Genomic DNA, 22,969 nt, shown 5'->3' on the forward strand with positions numbered 1-22,969 from the left:
TTATGTTTAGCGTGCCGGTTTTGAATATCCTATTTTGTGTTGGAAGCCTCTCTACACCTATTTCCGATAATAATTGATAATGCGAAATATACGATAATAAGAGATATTATTTTGACAGGAAGTATTTACCTATCTTATTTAAAATTAATTAGGTAAATAACGATTATGATCAGAATAATTGTTTAAGTAGCTACCAAGTGATTTTATTTATCTTTAAAAAATAGTTTTACATCTTATCGTTTTAATCTATTTATATTTTATAGAATGGCAAGATGAGTAATAAAGATTTTATTTATTTAATTTATTTTGATGAGGTATATACAAGACTACCAGGCCCTTGTTGAAAAAGTTATGGGTCATTTGAACTACCAGGTGACCTATCTAGAACGATATAAGAGCATAAAATAATAAGATTTAGCACTATGCCGTCACTTGTAAGCTGTCCAACTGAGTGCAGATGAGAATTCCAAAGTACAGGTAGAGATTTTTTCCCCTTGTCTCCATGATTTTTGTACGGCGTTGCGGAATAAGCAGTATTGAAATAGTATGACACAGATGCCGTACAAAAATGGTGGTCCACAAAGTCGGGATTTATTTTTATTTTCCGACAATTGCCGGGGTAAATTTGTTCATTTGATTTTGTACGGTACCACAGTACCACTGAATCGATTTGGATGAATTGCGATGGATTTGGATTGAATGATGATAGACGCACCCTTAAAAGAAGAGCTCTACTATAAAAAATGAAAACAAAATTGATAGGTATTGATTAAATTTTTATTTGGAGAATGGTAAGCAACACCGCAGGGAATACCTAGTCAAGAAGATAAACTAAGGTTTTCATCATAAGTTCATTATAACCACTTGTATGAAATGCTATCTAATCTAACTAAATCCATTTAACGGTATCTAATCTTAAATCAACATTACTTCAAAGTATAAAAATAAATGTAAGAAGCTTATAGAAAATCAGAAATTTTCCAATGACGTAAAACAAAATTTAATAATTAACTTTCATAAAAAATAAATAACTGAGGACATAATAATAATATTACATCTGCCCGCACTTGGCTAGCGTGGTGCATTATGATCTGAACCCTCGTGGTCTGAGTCCCAGCAGTGGGAACAAAAAACAAAAAGGTAATAGGAATAAAAAGGAGAAATAAAATTCAATTTTAATGTCTCATTGTATATTTCGAGGTACAGATCAAAATATATTTTTATTTGTTCTTAAAAGTCACATAAAGTCACATATTTAATGATTTTTTTTTTTCACTAAAGCTAGGAAATTGACGATAGTACCTAGGTACATTTGTCAAATTTTGTGTTTTTCTGCTTCTTTACAAAATTAACTCATTTTGATAATATTTACAATTTAAATATATTTACTTATAAATCTATCTAGTTATGTACAATTTTATTCGTTCCGCCATTTGAAATTTTAACAAAAGTTTAAAGATTGTAGAAGGTACAATTTTTACAATCCCATGAATGTTTAAAAATACAAGACTTTTCTTATGAATTAAATTTTTTCATAACTACAATTTTTTGTTAAATAGGTACCTACTCTAGATATCTTACCCGTATTTTCCAATATAAAACTAAATTTTATAAGTATATAAAGATTACATAACACTATAGGATCTTGCCCAAAACTGTGTAAATTTATCGGTAAATTTATATATGACTATATCTACAAATAAAACAGTTTTGAGCCTAACTTTGAGTTTATTAATTATGACTAAGTATAGAAAAACACTTGAAACATAAAACAGTTTTGAGTTCTAACTCAAGTACTAAATCAAGTTAAGTTTGAGTTTGAGTACACCTCCTCTGCCATTGCAGACCTTAAACTCAATAATAAATATCATTTAGCCACAGGCGTCTTCAATTCCGACCAGATTTTGTCCTCATCTCAAGAGTATTTGCCTCCATTCTGGCTGTTCTGTCTGCTCCAGGAGCTGGTCTGCTTGGAAGTGAAGACAGGTGCTGCTCCCGTGGGGGATGTGGGGGGTGATGGAGGCATCAGATTGGTGGCTGGGTGGTAGACCCTTGCTGCTAAGGAGGGTTCATCTGGAAAATTGAGGGTTTAGTTAGAAAGAGGAATGCTTTTGTTCATTACTTTTGACTCAAAAACTTTTTTAAACTCAACCGATTTAAAAAAAAGAGTAATGAGGGAACGTAACTAGTAACCTTTAATGTTGTAATGTATTACTATGATCCTTAAATATCTAGGATTAACAGCTAGCATGCGAAAATCTGTCCAATTTACGTTGAAACAAGGCCAATAATATAGTCATTATTTATTTCATAAAAAATACACGTGGTGATTATCAAAATAATAATACTGAAGTTTTAATTAAAATGCTTTGAAGGAATTTTAAAAATTCATTTAATACTTTAGTTAAGTAAAGCTAAGCAGAATAATAAAAATAACTTACTATTTATTGAGAATGACCTCAAATACGTGTTGTGTTTCGCGTTCTTTGCTGGCGGCATTTTGATACTGTAAACAAGGAAAACATAAATTAATAAAAATAGTTTATTCCAATCAATTGCTTTGTGTCCCACACGTATACTAAGCGCGAAGGAACTTGTAGTCCTGCATACACTGATCACGTAAACAATACTTAAAACAACAAAATTACGTCAAAAATTTTTTCTTAAATTTCATGTTTTCTTCTCTAGCTTCGCGCGGCCGGCATAAATGATATAACGCTTCGCTAATGTGAGCATTTTTTCTATGAAAACATAATAGCACACGTGCGGGTTGCTTGTTAGGGGTGTACAGAAAGAGTTTTAAGAATTCATCTAATTGAAAAAAAATCCATTTGGAATTTTTTAAGTATTTTTTACGTACTCAGCGTATGAAAAACTATAACCTCCTTTGAGCTTAGAATACCGACGGTGGGACACCTGTATACTAAACGACGATATTCCCTAGTTCCTAAGAATATTGTGTTTAAACATGCAAACAAACTCTTCAGTTTAGATTTTTAGGTCATGCTTGTAATACCTAGGAATCCTATAGCAGAGACTAATGTAAGAGTAATCAATCCTAACTTATGATATGAAACAACAATGAACATCAATTGTATTGTAATGACATATTTAGAGCAAATCAATAAACTTTGATACGTTAAATTATGTTTTGAAATATTATCTGTGGTACATGTAAATGTATTTGTTCAATGTTCTTACGTTACAAGTGCTAAAACGATTTTGATGAAACTTGGCATGTTACCTTACATAAATATTTCCCATCAAAGAAATTCCTGAGTCGCGCTTACATGCACAGCATGACTAAATGTAGTGGTTATTTTTAAGCAAAATGTACCAACAAAATAAGAATATTCTCGAAATACCGATTAATAAATAAATAACAGTATCATGTCATTTACTTATAATTAGAATCGGGAATAACATCTTTCATAACAAATAGTATAGTACTACAGTAATGATTGCATTGTATAACCAAAGTATATAGCCATTGTCCTTTTGACAGCGTGTCAAAAAATATACACACAGAAAACCCTCCCACGTAAAAATAAAAAGGCTAAAATTTTACATCTCAGACACTCCATTATGTCGCTAATCAATAAATATGAATTCATAAAAGAGAAAATCCCTTTGTGTAGCGGCGGGGCTAATCGGCCGAAAGCCTCCAATACAACCTTATATCCCTTCTATTAAATTAAAATCAATCCTTCAAGCGTTTTTTCAAAGGAATACGATCAAAAGACGTCAAACATAATCAATTTTACAAACACCCTAAGCAACCAGCGCCATCTTGCGGCGGGAAAATAGAAGCTTTATTTTCGTGGAATAAAGTCCATATTAGAATTCAGTGACGAAATATGGTATGTATCGAATGTAACTTTATTAGATAATACAAACAATCGACTTTGAACTCTATTTTTCTTCAGATAGGGTTGGTTTTGGTGTGTTTTTAGTTAGGTTATGCGTCGTTTAAGAAATGGAGGGTAGTCATCAATACTGTATCGTTGCATTATCGTTATAACATGGCATTAAGAGTAAATCGTTGAAGGGAAAAATTGCTTAATAAATGTAATGCTTATAAAGTATCTATTTGTGATGCGACTTTTTGTCGCAATTGCGATTTTTTTGAATAAATAGAATAAGAATAAGTCATAGGACGGGTTTCTAGATGCTGACATTTAAAGATGCTCTTTAAGTTGTCCTAAGGAAAATATAATAAAATATAACTTTATTAATAACATTTGATGACTTACTTTTAAGCCAGCCATGTTAGATTAAATGCAATTTTATCTATTTTATTAAAATAAGACCAATAGACTGAAGAAAATTAATGAATCAAGATTTATAATACTGCAGAAACAGTATAAAATGATTAGGTACAACACAACAAAATAAAATATAAAAAATTAACATATTAATGCGAAAGTTTGTGAGGATGGATTAATGTTTATTACTCTACTTTATTTGTTTTATTTACTCTTGCACGAAAAAACAACTGAACTGATTTGGATGAAACTCTACAGTAACATAGCTTATAAATCAAAACAACAAATGAGAAATAGAAACACTTCATATTGCAAGCGGGCTCTACCACAACACAGCATTTTATGAAATCTGTCTTACCGTGAATAGGCGATATAAAGCCCTAAATCAGAGCCATAATATATCGGCAATTTCCAATTCCATAAGATAAAGGCGGTTATTAATGTTGCGACGCGCTTCTCGCAATACATAGATAGATAGCCCTTCGATGAGTTCTTGTGTCGATATCTTTAATATTAATAATCTTATTGTGTGTGTTTGTTTTGATACACTTTCTAGTATATTATCTGTGATACAGTATCGTATATAACAAATATATGTATAGATGTATCTTTATAGTTTTGTACTCAATAAAAAAGTAAATACTAAGGTATTAGTTGTTTTGAAGTATGTAATTAAAACATCGCCTGTAAATCAGAATTAAATAAAATTTAAATGTGAGCACATGACAGGCAGTTGTCGAATAAAAAACAGAATTATCAAAATCGATTCACCCAGTCCAAGTTCTGAGAACGTCCTCCATTTTTTAAAGTCGATTAAAACACTTAAAGTAATTAAACGCAGGCAAAACCGCAGTATCAGCTAGTGGCAAACATAATATTAAATAGCACTTAATATTTGAGTAAGGTAGTAGTGTATTGGTAACGCTTTCACGCCTAACTATAGTGCTCGCAAACTTTGTCCCGCTGCAAATGCTTATTTTGTTGTTAGTTTTGTATGGATAAGACGTTTATTTATTTATTTCATAGTTTTAAATGAATGCCATAAAAACCAAGAATATCAAATTCATATTTCATAGTTTTTATTACCTATGTGGGGTACAAAATGTCTTTTTTGTATGCTTGACAAGATATATATAAGATTTTAAATGAAAGTGCCTATTAAAAACTACCTCAGGGGAATTTGTTAATATAGGTATTGAAGTGTGTGGAGTTTCTGGTCTCCCATCGGGCGCGTCCCCAGGTGGCGGATAGGGGCAGGCCCCCCAGATATGGGGGGTACCGGCTGCTCAGCCGGCGCGGACCAAAACCAGGTGGCCGGAGGGCTGCTAAATAATACTCCTAGGTGATGGTATGTGCGCAGCATCACCTAGTACTGGGGTTGGGGCCGATGAGGCCACTGAGCCGAAAGGGCCCAGCCCTGGGTAGCGGCTGGCGGGTTTAACCCGGCAGGCGTGCTGCAAACTGGAGGAGGAGGAGGTGATGATGGAGGCAAGTTTTCAAAATAAACTACCCCAGGAGGGTACCACCAAGGGTGGAGAATCCCTCCCTGAGTCCAACTCAGGCTGCCCCACGTATTCTGGGGGGGGCAAAAACTTGCATAGAGATTCCGACACTGAGGAGGTGGGTTCCCAGGCCTCCTCACTGCCAAATACTACTGGACCCGACGACCTTGGCGTGATAACGGATACTGATTTTATTTATGGTGATGAACCAAGAGGTACAGAAACGCGTGCTGCTAGAGCGCGCGGCAAAAAGAGTAATAGAAGAGGCAGCAGGGTGCCGGTCAGAGGGGGTTCCTCCTCTGACAGAGGTGCCCTCGGTGGAGCTGGGCTGGACGGCTCGATCATTTCGGACCGTGGGTTGGCAAGCGCAGGCTCAATGAACAGCGTGGCCACGCTGCGTTCTGTTTCATACGAGGAAGACCGACTTTGGGCGAAGCGAAGGCGGTCTCCTGACGCAAGCTGCTCGGCCTTTTCTACGGATGAAGAAGGAGTGCGTAGAGCGCATCGCGCGAAAAGGGGTAAAGGGCGCCCAGCCACCTCAACACAGGCGAGTGTTACGAGGCAGGCATATTTGCGGGCCCAGCGGAGGGAGTTAGAAAGCGACAGGAGTGACTTGGAGCGGTCAAATGTCCCGCCCCGGTCGGAAGAGGCGCGGACCTCTACTCCCCTCCCTCCACCACCAGCTCCTGGTGTTTTTGCCCCACTAAATGGCACAGAAACGGCGGCTGCTCTAGGCCGTCGCATTGAAGCCGGGCTGGCATCTATAAACGAGGTCCGGACGAAATCCCGCAATTTGAAAGGTGTCTTCGTGCGGGATCTTAAGGAGGCCTCAGATGTGATCCGCGAGGCGGCCGGACTTTTGCAGGAGCGCACAATGACAGAAGAAACCCGCCGCCTTCAAGCTGCGAACGACCGGTTGCAGACAGAGTTGGACGGCCTGCGCAAAGAAGTAGCCGAGCTAAAAGCGGCCCAAACCGCAGGTCCCAGTGGAGGAAACGCCGACCTGATAAAAGAAATAATGCGCCAGGTTGGTGAAATGGTGAGCGCCAGGCTAGAAGATATCAGCGACCGGCTGCTCCCGGAAAAGCGTCTCCGACCTCCGCTAGCAGCGGACCGAAGAGCACTAGAGCGGGAAAAAGGCCCTGCACTGGCTGAGAGCTTCCCTCCACTTCCTGCAGCCAGAATACCCGCTTCGAGAAGCAGAACAGCTCCTGTAAGGACCGAGCCTGTGCCTAGAGCAGCCGAAAACCAGTCAACTACGGGTGCACTACCCTCGCAGGGTGGGTCAAAGAAAAAGGGTGGAAAAAAGAAAAATCGTAGAGATAAAGAAGCGGATGCAAATGCGCCTTCCGATGTTATCACCTCACAGCAACGGTCTGAAGAGGGTTGGACCGTTGTAGGGAAGCGCAATAGGAAAAAAAAGAAGCGAAACGGCCAGCAAACCCGGAAGGTTAGGAAGCTCCGGGTTCCCTCTACGTCGGCGGTGGTGATTGCAATCCAGCCGGGTGCTGAGGACCGCGGTATTAGCTTTGCCTCGGTGCTGAAGGAGGCCAAAGCCAAAATTGACCTAGCTGAAATCGGCATAAGTGCGATTCGCTTTAAGCGATCTGCCACTGGTGCTCGCATTTTAGAGGTTCCCGGCGCCGCTAGCTCGGAGCAGGCCGATGTGCTGGCGGTCAAACTGAGGGAGGTATTAGACAGCGAAGTGGTTAAGGTGTCCAGGCCAGTGAAGAGCGAAGAGCTGCGTATTACTGGGCTCGACGACTCAACTTCAGCGGACGAGGTTGCAGAGGCCGTGTGTCGGGTCGGGGAATGCTCCGCAGAGCAAGTTAAGTGCACAGGCTTGCGATCTGGACCTAGGGGCATTGTTACGGCCTGGATCAGCTGCCCGGTGGCAGCTGCAAAAAAGCTTTCAAAAGCGGGCCGCATTCAAGTTGGATGGACCTCGGCCATGGTGCGTTTGAATGATCCGAAGCCCCTGCGCTGCTTCAGATGTCTGGAAGTGGGGCATGTCAAGGCCCTATGCTCTTCTACAGTGGACCGCAGCACTATCTGCTATCGTTGTGGGGATAACGGACACAAAGCTGGCCAGTGCACTGCCACGGCCGCACGTTGTGTTCTTTGTGCGGAGGCAAACCGACCGGCGGATCACCGGCTTGGGAGCAAAGCCTGTAAAACTAAGGCTAAGAAAGGAAAGCAGGCGAGTGATGGCTCGGAGGCCCCCTCACTCGCTGCTCCGGCACCCACTGAGGCGCCGACTGTTGAGGCAGCGGCTATGGAGACATAATAATGTCTTCACTTCAAATGATCCAGGTGAACCTCAACCACTGTGCCAGGGCTCAGGATCTCCTGTACCAGAGCATGGCAGAGTGGGCTATTGATATGGCAGTGATTTCAGAGCCGTACACTGTGCCCTCACGGAGCAACTGTGCAGGAGATCTAGACGGCGTAGTCATGCTGATGGCGCGGGGTGGAGTGGAGCTCGAGAGGATAGTGAGGCGAAGTGGCTGTGTGGCGGCTTCGTTTGGTTCTGGCATTGTTGTGGGAGTATATTTTTCACCCAACCGCCGCCTCTCTGAGTTTGAGCAATTCCTAGACGAGGTGAAACAGGTGCTTGATCTCGCACATCCCCAACCAGTGCTATTGGCCGGAGACTTTAACGCCAAATCCGTAGCGTGGGGATCTCCCATGACCGATGCGCGTGGTGTGGTGCTCGAGGATTGGGCGGCTTCTTCCGGATTGTCCCTCCTTAATCAAGGGTCTGTACTCACATGCGTGCGGCAGAGGGGCGGCTCCATCGTTGATCTGACGTTTGCGAGCCCGTCTCTTGCCCACCGTGTGCGAGACTGGAGAGTTCTGGAGGACGTTGAAACGTTGTCGGACCACAGGTATATCCGTTTCGGCGTCGCCTCACGGGAGATTCCCGGTCGAGTGACTCCAAGTGAGGGACGGCGACCGCGCTGGGCGTTGAGCCGCCTAGATAAGGAGCTGCTGGTTGAAGCCGCTATCGTGCAGTCCTGGCTTCCTGTGCCGGAGGGAACTGTGGCTGTTGAGGTGGAGGCGGCGTGGCTCGCTGATGCCATGACGCAAGTTTGCGACGCGGCCATGCCCCGTGTTGGAAGGATACCACCCAAGCGGCAAGTTTACTGGTGGTCCGCCGAAATTTCCCAGTTGCGCTCTTTCTGCGTAGCTGCGAGGCGGGCGTACACCAGGTGTCGAAGGAGGAGACACACTGACGCAGAGGAAGCGCAGTTGTATGCTGCCTACAGGAGCTGCGTTGTTGCTCTACAGGAGGCCATTAGCCGATCTAAGGCGGAAGCTTGGGAGGAGATGATAAGTGGCCTGGATCGGGACGCTTGGGGCCGGCCGTATCAATGGGTGAGGCAAAAGATCCGCCCACGTGCCCCGCCCCTGACCCAGTCACTTGAGCCCCAATTTCTGGACCGAGTAGTGGCGTCGTTGTTTCCGGACCGGGAGAGACATCCTCCGCCATCGATGGCGTCGAGGAATGTTGCGCCACAGGAAGAGTCAGATGACGCCGTTGTTCCTTCGGTCACGAGAGAAGAGCTGGAATCGGCTGCAGACAGGCTTAAGAGAAAGAAGGTTTCGCCTGGTCCTGATGGTATACCTAGTCGAGCTTGGGCACTTGCGCTACCGGCTCTTGGCTCTAGAGTCGAGCGCCTGTTTTCAGCGTGCGTACAACAAGCCCAGTTTCCTGGAAGATGGAAATCTGGTAACTTGGTATTGATCAAAAAGCCAGGCCGCCCAGGGGATTCGCCGTCGGCTTATAGGCCGGTGGTGTTACTAGATGAGGTAGGAAAGCTCCTTGAGCGTATTCTGGCGGCGCGCCTCGTTGACCATCTTGAAAGAGTCGGGCCGAACCTCAGCAACTGCCAGTATGGCTTTCGGCGGAAGCGATCTACCCTAGACGCAATCTTATGTTTGAAGACCGTTGCAGTGGATGTGGTCTCCAGAGGCGGAGTACTTTTGGCGGTATCTTTGGATATCGCCAATGCTTTTAATACCTTGCCCTGGACGTGCATTCTGGAGGCACTCCGCTACCATCGCGTGCCCACATATTTACTACGGATGATACAATCATACTTGTCAGATAGGTCCGTATCGTACCTCTCTCGGGATGGGTGGAGGCAGAGGCCTATGTCGTGCGGTGTTCCACAGGGTTCGGTGCTAGGACCGCTCCTGTGGAACATCGGCTATGACTGGGTTCTGCGTGGTGAGCATCTCCCAGGGGTCGGTGTGTTATGTTACGCCGACGACACGTTGGTGACTGCTCGTGGAAACTGTCTAAGTGAGGCAGCCCAATTGGCGACAGCTGGCGTTGATCTAGTTGTGAATCGTATCCGCCGGCTAGGTCTGAAAGTGGCCTTGGAAAAGACGGAGGCGCTGTGCTTCCATGGCCCCCGTAGGGCACCAGGGGCTGGTTCCTGTGTACAGGTGGGGGGCGTGTCCATAGAGATCAGTCAGACAATGCGCTATCTGGGAATTTTCTTAGACGGTCGTTGGTCTTTTGCGGAGCACTTCCGTCGCCTCGCCCCCCGGCTCACCGGAGCGGCCGGGGCACTGGGAAGCTTGCTCCCCAATCTTCGGGGGCCTGGAGATAGCTGTCGCCGGCTTTACACCGGTGCCATCCGCTCAATGGCCCTGTACGGAGCGCCCATCTGGGCTGATTCTCTTAGCACCCGGACTAGACCCCTTTTGCGTCGTCCGCAACGGGTCATGGCGCTAAGAATATCGCGGGCATATCGGACTGTCTCTTTTGAAGCAGCCTGCGTACTAGCCGGAACCCCCCCTTGGGAACTTGACGCTGCTGTACTCGCGGACGTGTACCGACGAATTGCTGGGTCCAGGTCTTCGGGGCTGGAACCAAACCCCGAAGAAGTCTCGCGCTGGAGGGCTTCGGCTCGCGAGCGTCTGATGGAGGAATGGGTGCGGCGTCTCGAGAACCCAACTGCAGGTGTAAGGACGGTGGAGGCCATCCGGCCGGTCCTTTTAGAATGGTGCAGCAGAAGACATGGGGCTCTCACGTTCCGCTTGACACAGGTACTGTCTGGACACGGGTGTTTCGGACGATACCTGTGTCGAGTCGCGATCCGGGAGCCAACCATGGCCTGCCATTGGTGCCCAAGCGAGGAGGATACAGCGGACCACACGCTGAGTGTGTGTCCTGCGTGGTCCGTGGCTAGACAGCGACTGGTCGCTGCTGTGGGGCCGGATCTCTCGCTCCCGTCCTTGGTTCGTGCCATGGTTGGAGGCTCCAGGTCCTGGCGTGCGGTGGTCGCCTTCTGTGAGGAGGTGATGGTGCGAAAAGAGGAGGCGGAGCGGGTTCGTGAGGGGAACCCTCTCGCGGACCCGATGCGGCGCCGGCGACCCTTTAGGCGCCGACGCCGAGTCGCGGTCGCTAGCGATCGCGACCTGCCTCCCTAGCGAAGGGCTCTGGACGATGGACCGGGGACATGCTCCATCGTCCGGGGCAGTGAGGTGACATGAGACGTGTTCCGCTCATGCCGCCTCGCAGAGGAAGGAGGAGGCGCGCACGCGCGCAGCCGTAGGTGGTAACGGAGGTGGGCCCGTAACCGGGCGTCCGCTGCCAGGGTCGTGGACGATTTCTAAGAGTACCCGCGGCCCCGGCTAACTGCGCGGCTCGACGGAACACAGTGGGGTTTTAGTCGGTAAGAATCCGACATAACCCTTGGCTCCATCCCCGGGGGCCGTGGGTATCTTTCGAAGATTTCCCCACTATAAAAAAAAAAAAAAAAAAAAAAAAAAAAAAAAAAAAAGGTATTGAAACAGTATAGGAATTAAGGAGGGACTTAACCGAATCAGTATACTTAAATCAACATAGGTACACTTAAGATATAAGACTACATATTTCAGTTGTCTACAATATTTATTACAAAGTAATTTATATCGCTACTAATAAGCAAAGACTTTTTTACAAAAACGAATTAAAATTTAATTCAAATAAAATGTGATAAGTCTGAAGTTACGCAATAGCATCACATATAAGCAAAACTGCTGACCATCTAAAGCTGACTCAGTATGGAATTTTAATGAAAAAAACTGTAATAATCAATTAATTGACTTTCTCTTATGACTAATGTTATTTCAAAAGTGGGTCATCATAGTGGGAATTTTTGAACGTAAGAAAAAATTATTTTTGGTCAAACATTAGAAAGTAACAGGAAATTCCAATCTGTTACAAATGTTATTTGAGTCACTTTAATTTCACTTTACTCTTAAACTTTACTTTTAAATTTTTGTATTGTAGAAACTGCTCGGCTGATGTGGATGAAACTAGGTACGATTTATTAGACGTTATGGTAGACTATAGTCGGTAATAGCAGAAAGTGACGTCATTTAATGAGTGCCAAACTGCAGTTTTAAGTAAGTGCTTAGTAAAACGCAATTTTGTTAAAATGCTATCATATACAAAGTGATAATAATATTTATATACAAATTAACCACATGGGAAGTAACGATATTATGATCATTGACCTCAATAACAACTTCGTTATCTCTAATGACTATTTTTAAATATTTATTGTATCTTATTTTGACTTAGTAACCACAATATTATAATAGGTATAACATAGATAGTTCGCTACCGCGGTTTTTCCTGTGTAGTAAAAAAAAGTATGTGCTAATCCGAACTAAAATCTTTAATTAGCAGTTTTTACGTGAACGTAACTAGAATTTAATCTATCCATCTTTCATTACATACATTCACGTTTCAAACTTTTAGTAGTAGTCATGTATAGCATAAAACACGTACAATGTATATATCCAAGCAAATTTTTAAATCGGTCCAGTAGTGCCTGAGATTAGCCCGTTCATACAAACTCTTCTGCTCATTATTAAAGTTATTATTTCACATTATCAGCTAGAATTAGATAAAATATGTTGTTATTTTAGTACATATTATAAAAATAATATATATTAGGAATATCCATACATTTCTTTCTCCGCTGAAGCTTTGTTCTCGCAATGCATGCGAGCTACGTATCTATTTATTTATGTATTTACTTTCCATCGGTGACAGCCATTCTACTATCATACAACTAGATGAAATGTGCTTGAAAACGTTAATATTATAGAGGTTTTACATGAATGTACTATTGTGTAGGACTGTAGTCTGTAGGACATTGTGGAATGTCCATGTGTTGGATCTATATGTGTATGTAAGTATCCACATTTCGTCTGTAACCACACTTCTCCGAAACGTAATCGATTTAAGTTTTTTGGCATATTCGGAAGGCCTAAAAATGGTCGAAAAGTACGTTTTGAGATATGAAAAAATAAACTATTTTCTTCTTTTAACTTATACGAGGGACTAACTTAGGAGACAGACCGTACTTTCTTTCATTCTTTCTACACGAAATCTAAGATCACATTGCATCCTACACATTAAAAAGTGACTATTATAATTACTTACTTTAAATTACATAGGATATAACTAGGTAATGGGTTAGTGATATCACAACTTCTTATTCATCCATTACCTCTCACTGTTTACGTTACAAGCACGAAAAATACTTCCCAAACTGCACGTATCAAACAATTTAATTAAAATAATGTATTTCAAGCGATTATTTTAATTCGCGCCCATTCACTAATCCAATCCACGAATACATAAAGCCTACCATTCATCGTCCCTCTGTTGGTCGCAAAAAAATCGTCAATACATTTGCCACCCTAGACAATCACTAATTACTGGAATAAGCCTTACAAATTGTCAAGAATGTTGCTGTTTAAAAAATGTATTGTATGCGGGTTCTGTACCTATAAAATTTGTATTTTTGTGAATGCAATGTTATTTAACTACAGAAGTAACTAAATGCATATAATATGGAAGACTTTATCCTTACCTATAGGATATATTGTTGACTTTAGTTTTATTTAACTACTAACTATAATATGTAATTCTAAATTTAAAATGATATGATTAAGAATATTACTTCGGACTTTTTGTTGACTTTGCTGCCCAAATTAGTGGTAAGTTGTCTCAACTTTTTATTCTTCCTGTCAATTATAAACATTATAACAAATACGGCAAATACCACATTACGACTTATATCAGACCGTCACTTAATTATTCGGGCTTTGTATCTGGGTATGGTTTTTCTAATTTCCCCTGGAACCCTAAAAAGAAAAGGAAAAATTATGCTCGCCAAACGAACTTATTTAGCCGAGCGGGATTTAATAAGGATTTTTCAAGGAGTTTTAGCTAAAGATTTATATTTTCTTCACAAATAAATTTATTTCACTTTAATTATTTACTTAAAGTATCAAATTAGGTCGGATTACGTGAACGACATTTTCACATTGACAAAGAATACTTAATACGAATTTTAAGTGAAAAATAACTTAAGGTGCGTATAAATTAAGCGCGGCAGCCGCGCGAGCCTATGTTCGACCAGAGTTGACGTTCATTTGCTGCGCGAGCCAATATGTAGATATATTTTAAGTTGAACGTAGTTGCCGCGCGCGGCAGGCGATCCATCACGAACAGACCGCGGCGGTTAGTTCAGTGTTCACTCTTGAGTATGGACGCGCTTTCATTGTGATTCACCATCTTATTTGTAAAAAAAAAATAAAAGAAAAAGGCGTTGGTGGATGAAAAAATTAGTAAATAGATCGCTATATGGCGTGAAACTTAATTGTGGTATTTATTGTAGTATTGGGAGGATTTGCTGTTCCACAAAAATTCATTAGCGCCATACAATTGTAGTAGTAAACGGCACTTTTCGTTGTCCATTTTTACGTATACGCCGCGCGAGCCGAATCACCAAAACTACAAACCGTCCACACGGCGCGCGAGCGAACGCCTGAAGCTCCTTTGATGCGGTCTCAAAAACCGACAGCGAGCGGATCGCCCCGCGGCACGTTCGAGCGCGGCAATGTTAGCGTCGCCGCGCGCGGCGATCCCGTCTACATAGTGCGCAGCCGCCGCGCGCGCCTATGTTCGATGGTTTGCCGCGCTTAATTTATACGCGGCTTTAGAAGCTGCTTTACGATACACACTTCTTGTTAGGTAGGTTGGATGCTGTTGTTAACTTGTTAGTAAGTCTGTCCACGTTTTCACAGCAAAACCATTGGACTAGTTTCGATGAAAATTCGCAGAAAATGACTGACGTACATAGAGCGTGGAGCAATAAGCAGCTTAATTTGGTTAGTACCTAAAACATGTTACCAAAAATGATTTTAAATGAAGAAAATTAAGTTCAATTCTTGTTGTTATCTACCTATTAGATTAGTCAAAATTACGAAATGGATTTCTATAAAATTTGGTACACGAGTATGTATTTTAAATCTGACAATACACATATAACCCCTCCAAAAGCAAACCTAACGGCCTGTAAACCTCTAATTAGAAAGAAAAAGTGCTTCCTGAACAATTCAAAACTTATCTATTTCGCTACAGCCAATCAACGCATTTGTCCATATCTACCACCAACCCTTTACAACAACCATAAAAACGCAGACTTCAAACAATACCGGTGGAAGAAAGGACCCCAAATATTAAATTACTCAATATTTCATACCGATACTAATTTCGTTATCTTAACCCTTCGCCGCGGAGACACGAAATATTACCAAAGAAAAAAAAAACAAGAAAAACCGTCCCGTTTTTAATTGACATTCTTTATGAACGTCAGGCTTGAGACGGGGATATTTTTTAATTAGATATATTTTATGGGCCTTTTTTCGAAGGGGGAGCGGCTAACGGGTTACATTTGTTTGAGGGGGGGGTACAATATTAGCGTTCCCGGTAATCAGGCGGGAAAAAATGGTCGATTAGGCCCAAGGCGGCGTAAATTTAGGATCATTGGTGCTCGCTACGTGTCTCCCCTGTCGGTGGATAATGGGACACTTCCCTCGTAGCGATTGAAGATATTTTTAAATGCAAATGAAGGGTTAAGACTGGGGTATCGATGTACCGGTTTTTTGGGATTAAGGAAGTGTTTGAAAGTTTTGCAAGTCTTAACGAGTTGGAAGGTGCTTGTGAGATGTTTGGATTTTCATGTATGATATCAGACATGGCGTATTTTGTATTATTTAATATTTAGCTAACTTTCAAACTATAGTCTATAACTATACACTGACTGATACTTATCTAGGCTATAAACAGCTATCTCTGTGACAAATTTAATCGATATCTGATCAGGGTTTTACCGTAAGCACTTACCTATATTGCAATGAAATAATGTAAACTTGTAACTTGCGTCCTTACCATATACTTATAGCAAAAAAAAATATTTTGAATCGTTATTAATACAATTTGTATCGAACTTTAGAACACAAATATCCTTAACCACTGCACTAACAGGATAAAATTGATCTCAATTTTGTATTTGTGGTTTATGCTGATGAATCACGTGTTAATCACGGGTCAACGGCACTTCCGTACAGACAAAAATAATACTTAAACAAATGTTTAATTTGTAGGTATGTATGTATGTGTATATGTAGTACTAGGTATATCTGTATGTGTGCATTGGTAACAGTAGTATGTGAGTATTCCTGTGATCCAGGCTTCTAAGAAAAACTATGCGAGAGAAAGTAATATTATATTTACAAAAAGTGTTATAATCTACATTTTTTTTTATATTTTAACAAAAATTCAATATACGAGAAATGAGATGAAATTGCTGTATTTTGCCAGACAGAATACCTATATTTTTAGTTCCACCGAGAATCGAACCCAGGACCTTACTTACGTAACTAGTGTACCTAAGGTACAGTGAAAAGTTAGTGATACATAAGTGTCACAAAAAATTGCAAGGAAATACAAAAGACAAGTGATCTTCACCTAATTTTTAATTAATTACGCTAGGTCAAGGTAAACGGACGATTATAGTAACCTTCGGTTAACGTAAACGCCGATTAACGAACTAGGTTTCCTGCATATGAATCATAATATTGTTAAGGTATACTAGAATTAAAACAAATAACAATTAAAAAATCAGTAGGGTGATGTCTTAAGGTTTCATATAAACTAATATTATAAAGAGAATAGCTGTCCCGGCAAACGCTGTTCTGCCTTACTCTTATCACTTAAAGGCTTATTACACTACCCGATATGAAGGGCCCTGCATCCAGGGTGGGCGTGTACCCTAGTTAGTGTGGCACTTCTCTGCGAATTGGGCCCTAACTCAGTTTATACGCGAATGTCTAGAGAGATAAACGTAGCTATTGTTGCATTTTAGGGTCGTAGGCCTTAGAGGTACGAAAAATAGATGTTGATTGTCAGATCTACCCAATAGGCACACAATTTCATGAGAATCGGTCCAGCCTTTCGGAGGAGTATGGTAACTAACATTGTGACACGAGTAATATAATTTATAAGTATAATATAGAGAATAAGAAATTTGAATGTACCTATGTTATCGAATGAATTGTTTATTGTACCTACACAAAAACATAGAAATTGCACAATAGACGACCTTATGGATACAGAGCCATCTCTTCCAGGTAACCAAAGGCATATTGTGTTATAATTTCACTCAAAATCTACTGAACCGATTTTAACATTATTTTTCTATATATAAAATTTTCGTGTCACAATGTTAGTCTGCATACTCCTCCGAAACGGGTGGACCGATTCTCATGAAATTTTCTGTGCATATCGGGTAAGTCTGAGAATCGGCCAACATCTATTTTTCATATGTACCACGGGCGAAGCCGGGGCGGGCCGCTAGTTTTTCTATAAGAAAGTTACATCTTTTAGTTGAAATGTCGGCTATGTTTATTTATGTATAATTATTAAGCAATAGATATCTATATGTGACTAATATCTAATATTACAATAGATATGTGATCGTATTTACATAGAAAACACGTAATAAATAATATATCTATTAGATATTAAGATTATAATATAAAAAATTATCAATGTGTCACGATTTCAAAGATACCTCACGTAATCTTTAGGAATATAATATTTTTCTATCGATTCAACGAAAAAGATATATTTTTCTGTAATTATCCCTACTAATATTATAAATGCGAAAGTAACTCTGTCTGTCTGTTACGCTTTCCCGCTTAAACCTCTGAACCGATTTTGATTAAATTTGGCTCAATCTGTAGACCAGCTGAGAATTGAGAAATAACATAGGCTACCTTTTATCAAAACACCACGCGGTCGAAGCCGCGGGCGGATGCTAGTTGTATATAAATTCTGATGATTGATTGATCATTACAATAATAAGAAAAGGTTTAAAAAATTATTTTTTTTGTGCTTTCAACTCATGTGGATATACTAGCTGTGCCCCTCGGTTTTAAAATGAGCAGAAACTTTCATCTCCGAAGTTTAAAAAAAATAGATGATAATATTATGACTTAGAGAATTTGATTTAATGCTCTAAGTATTATGAGCCCTGGGTATTCACTTATTTTCCCTTAAAATTTCATCCAATTCGGTGCTGTGGTTACAGGTAAAAGCGTGAAGTGAGACATATGGACATAATTTTGCTTCTTCTTGTACAAAAAAATAAAATTTAGTAACTTTCTATGAGGATGTATTTCTAACGGTAAAATATTTTTGAATCGGTAGGTAGTGTTTAAGTTTATTCGTCACTGACAAAAAATGTTTTTTCTATGGTATAAATTAGTGTAGATAAGTATGAATAATTATTAGTTGAGTAGGTACATATTTATAAGTTCTTGCTCTCTTCACACATTATCACCAAAATTAAATTTAAACACATGGGAAGTGATATATATAATCCTTGACCTCATTAGTCTCACATTATGTGTAATATTTGGTATTTTTTTATCTATTTTCTACTAATTTTATTTAAAGAATAGAATAATTATATTATAATTAAACAAATATCATTATAACTAGTTTACACGTATTAAAATAAACGCAGCCCAGAGTAAACATTAAAAAAAAAACAAATAATTATTAATTTCTCAAATTTTCAAGAGTTACCTAACTCAAAAATATATTATGTAATCTTGCCAAATCTGCACTTTTTTGCTGATTTGGCCTTCGTTTCGAAATATTTAGTCATTCGCAAATCAGGGGTCAACGACCAGCAGGTATGCTCATTGCTCAATAGAAAACCATGTCACTATGCCAGTATACAGTTTTATTTGAGCTAAAACTTGAATTAATTTCACAACCTAGATGGCAGGTTTAAAAGTGTTACATTTGCCAATTGGTATATGGCATGGTTGGAGAAACATGGCATGATGATGATGGTGGTGATCAATTATAAGTAAAAAGGTAGGTAGAGATAAACTACGATAACATGGCGCGCCCCTCCAAATTACTGTTTCAATGTGTGTAGTGACATCCTTACGAAGGAGTTTGTATGTAGTTGTACGTATTCATCTTTAGTACTTTACGTCCAGATTTGTTGGTCAACTAATCATAAGTTGCCGAGCGCCCAAGACAACGCACGTGTCGTTTTCATAGAATACGTCAGTGCAGCGCCATTACTAATAATAATGAGCGATTAGAGCGTGACTAGTCGAGCAACAAATCCGTGGATTTGTTTTTGTTTGACGGCCGTCTCATTACGCACACATGCGTTGTGAATCTTGGTGGTGCATTGTAAATACTTTCACAAATACTTTCAAACGTTTTGAATTTTGGAGGGGCGCGCCATGTTATCGCGTAGTTTATCTCTACATAGGTTACCAACACAATATTCAATCTTCAAAAACGGCACGCACACACAATTAGACGTCTAGTAATATGGTAGGTATGAATAATGTTGCGTGAGTGAAAAAGAGACATGAGAAGAAAATTTTGCTAATTATTTTGCCATATTTTGACGTGCCATTCTTTTACTTATATCATTTGATGATGATGGTGATTTAAAAATTAAAGGTTTAAAAATAATGATAAAAGTTCGTGATAATACTTTTGAACAATTTTCTCAAGAATAGCTCTCTATTCTTATTATTTTCATAGCAGACCATTCGTTTTAAGTTATGAGGAGTTATCCTAGATAATTATAATTCCAAAATGGATATAGGTAGCTTGCCTGCAAAAATTCCGATTCCGATAAACGAAATATGTTTTACAGACTGTACCTATGTAAAAAAAATGTCTCGGTCTGGTAGGACACAGAAGGCTGATCACCTACTTGTCCCTAAAGAAAATCGATCAGTGAAACAGTTGTGTAATGCATCTGCCCCTTACCCCACTAGGGGACATGGGACTTCACTTTTATTTAAAAAAAATATATATAATATGTACCTAATATAATAGGTATGTATGCATGAGGGTTAAGATCCTGGTGAACCCTGATGCATTTTTTAAGTCTGACTCATACACAATAAAAGAGAAATCGTTAATTGGATAACCTACTTCAACAAAACCTATAATTATGAAAGACATTATTCTGAAAAACCAAACGTCATTAAAACATTAATATTCTTCTTCCTTCATTGCAAAACACCGAAAGGTTGTTAATTTTCATCATCATCATCATCATCGAGCACCATAATGTGACGTCATTGGCGTCAATTCAAACGAATTAATCATCTCGTTAACAGTTAACCGTTATTATAATGTCCAAAAGACTTTCTAACCAAATTATTTCTCAGATGTCTATGAGCTATCTCTTTACCAAATTTCATACAAATCCGATCAGCTGTTTCGCTTAAAAAAGTATCAAACTACTCTCCACTTTTGCATCAATTTTCACGTTAGAGTCAATTGACTTTGCTTCACGCTAAACTTATTTTGAACCCTTTTTCTTGCTGACGGTATTAACTGCTTAGCAACTAAATAAGGATCATCATTGATTTTGAATTTATTGAAATTAATTACAATTCTAAATTTAATCCTCAAAACTTCTTTAGACTTTTGTGCTGAGGCCATATTGCACGCCTCATAAGCGAAGCGTTGAGGTGGGTACTACTGTCACTTCGCGCAAAACATCTGATTTTTCAAACTTAAAATGTCTTTATGTATCATACATTGCACTTGTAAGATAATACATACACACACATATTAAGAAAAAACACTATTTTTAACGTTCATGATATTTTTGATGTCATTTTTGTTATTTAAACTAGTTAAAAAACAGTTTAAAAAAGTTCTGTCTTGGACGTCCGTGTGTCTGTATGTGCGGATCCTTTTTCTTGTTAACACGATAGCGACCGAAATAATTTACTAATCGAGTCTTTTTTTTTCTCTTACGCTTGAGTATGCTCAGGAATAGAACCCTTTCATTTTTCAGGGTCTGATTCGATGTGGTTTAATTGTTATTAAATAAACAAAAATAATAATTAATAAATATTTATTTAAAAAAAAATTATGAGGCGTGTACTTTTGGATTTTTTTATTGTTTACGCCCACGATTTCAAAGAAAAACCCGCATAGTTCCCGTTCTCGTGGGATTTCCGGGATAAAACCTATCCTATGTGTGTACAAGTTACCCTCTATATGTGTGCTAAATTTCATTGTAATCGGTTCAGTAGTATTTGCGTGAAAGAGTAACAAACACACACACACACACACATCCTCACAAACTTTCGCAGTAGTAGGAGGATCTGGGGGCACGGTAGTAGTAGTCTACAAGGCCTAACTTCACAAACTCTACACCTTAGTCAAAATATGTGGCTTGGCCGTTCGTTACTACAAGAACTATTGTATAACACAAAAGTAATGAACAGTGAATTAATTTTTCACCTTACGCCGATGTGAATGTAGCGAAATGGCCAGGCCACATATTTTGACTAAGGTGTAGAGTTTGTGAAGTTAGGCCTTGTAGAGTTAGGGCGTGTAGTGTTAGAAGCTTGGCTCTACATGAGATCTGATAACTTTTTGATAGTGCGAGTCATATGGACTCGTCTTGGCAACATTTTACATGAAAATGTTTTTGGTGGGATAATATTTTTGCATATTCCTCCTTATATCTCCGAGAACTTTTCCACTAAGCAAGAAAAGGTGGGTCAGGAGTCAGGACTCAAGATATGAGAATTACTTATATATTATATAATTAATTAGATATTAGAGTAGGTAAGTGATTAATTTCTGATTTGTAAATAAATGGCATTAAGAAAACAGCTGACAATTCCACAATGGTATTTATCGAGAAAGCTGTTACGAAATGACCTTCGTAAATAACACGTATCTTTTCCGTTATAAATAACTTGACATTTATTTTACCTTTACCTATCTACCTATTTATATATTTATTTTTATATGAACATATTAATTTTCTAAATAATCAATAATTAACGTATTAAGTACTTTCTGCAATAGCTCATTATCAGTATAATATTATAAACAAATGAATTCAATTTTCAAAAACTAAAGGCTATAATAATAATTAATTAATAAGTCATTTCTACAAAATGAAATACCTACCTAAGTTTAGCTATACCCCACGGCCACAAGTCGTTACAGTCATTTAGATTAAACAGCTAACGTACAAACATACATACACGCTTTTTACGTTTTATAATAATTAATAACAATACTAATGTTTTCATTTGAACATTTTTTATTTATAGAGTGACCGTTAGTAGGTAATAGTTATCTTGGACATCATTATCATTATCAATAGCCCCCTACATTGTAGATACATTAATTGATTTCATTTCAGTCCACGTGGCATATATTTTAAATTTTCTACAAATTACGAGTAGTAAGTAGGTACCTACCTATATTAAATTATAAATATAAGTATGAATTAGGTACCGTTTAAAATAAAGCTTTGAGTCGTATTTAATTATTTATTTGTAGGTACTGTGTACAACTTGAAGTTTTAAAACAAAGAAGTCTAAACAAAAGGGACGAAAAATAAAAGTATAAAAAATAAAACTTACGAAACAAAATAAAATTTGCAACTTTCAATACAGCAAAACCAAAAGTAATTTCACACAAAACACAACACCATATACAAAAGATAAATAAAAATAATTAAATTAAAAATTACTAGTTTTCGAAACAACGTGCTATTCACAACTGAATCAACTGTTCAATGAATTGGCACACATACGCAAACCACGTTACTAAGACACAGGCCTAATTATTAGTACACTAGCAAATGAGTACGCTATTTCAATATAATTAACGTTCAATTTTGCAAAGCCATTAGTTGATAGGACCTTGTCAAATTTACCGCTATTGTATTGAGGTCAGTGACGTCTCTTTTTCCGTAATGTTAAACAGAAGCTGCGAAAAGGAGATAGCACTCGATTTGCGGGAAGTGC

General features: G+C 39.4%; 1 protein-coding gene across 1 annotated transcript; it reads right to left on the reverse strand.

Annotated features, from left to right (window-relative positions):
- Nucleotides 1-1,570: 1,570 nt before the first annotated feature.
- On the reverse strand, nt 1,571-22,725 carry LOC149899347 (uncharacterized). Its single transcript, XM_090114343.1, has 3 exons — nt 22,583-22,725; nt 2,442-2,506; nt 1,571-2,073 (listed from the first exon to the last, which is right to left on the reverse strand). Exons 2-3 carry the CDS (start codon nt 2,497-2,499, stop codon nt 1,916-1,918), a joined length of 216 nt encoding a protein of 71 aa, XP_089970469.1. The 5' UTR covers nt 2,500-2,506; nt 22,583-22,725; the 3' UTR covers nt 1,571-1,915.
- Between the last annotated feature and the right edge of the window lie 244 nt (nt 22,726-22,969).

Source organism: Colias eurytheme, chromosome 21 (assembly GCF_061535395.1).
Source record: "Colias eurytheme isolate Ceu_HAF_F1 chromosome 21, ilColEury1 Martin Lab GWU primary, whole genome shotgun sequence".
NCBI lineage: Eukaryota > Metazoa > Arthropoda > Insecta > Lepidoptera > Pieridae > Colias > Colias eurytheme.

Bases quoted from the DNA above. Each gene is read 5' to 3' on its own strand.
- LOC149899347 (XM_090114343.1), bottom strand. From the start codon at position 2,499: ATGCCGCCAGCAAAGAACGCGAAACACAACACGTATTTGAGGTCATTC. The intron at 2,074-2,441 runs GTAAGTTATTTT...TCAATTTTCCAG, and splicing joins GAGGTCATTCTCAATAAATA to ATGAACCCTCCTTAGCAGCA.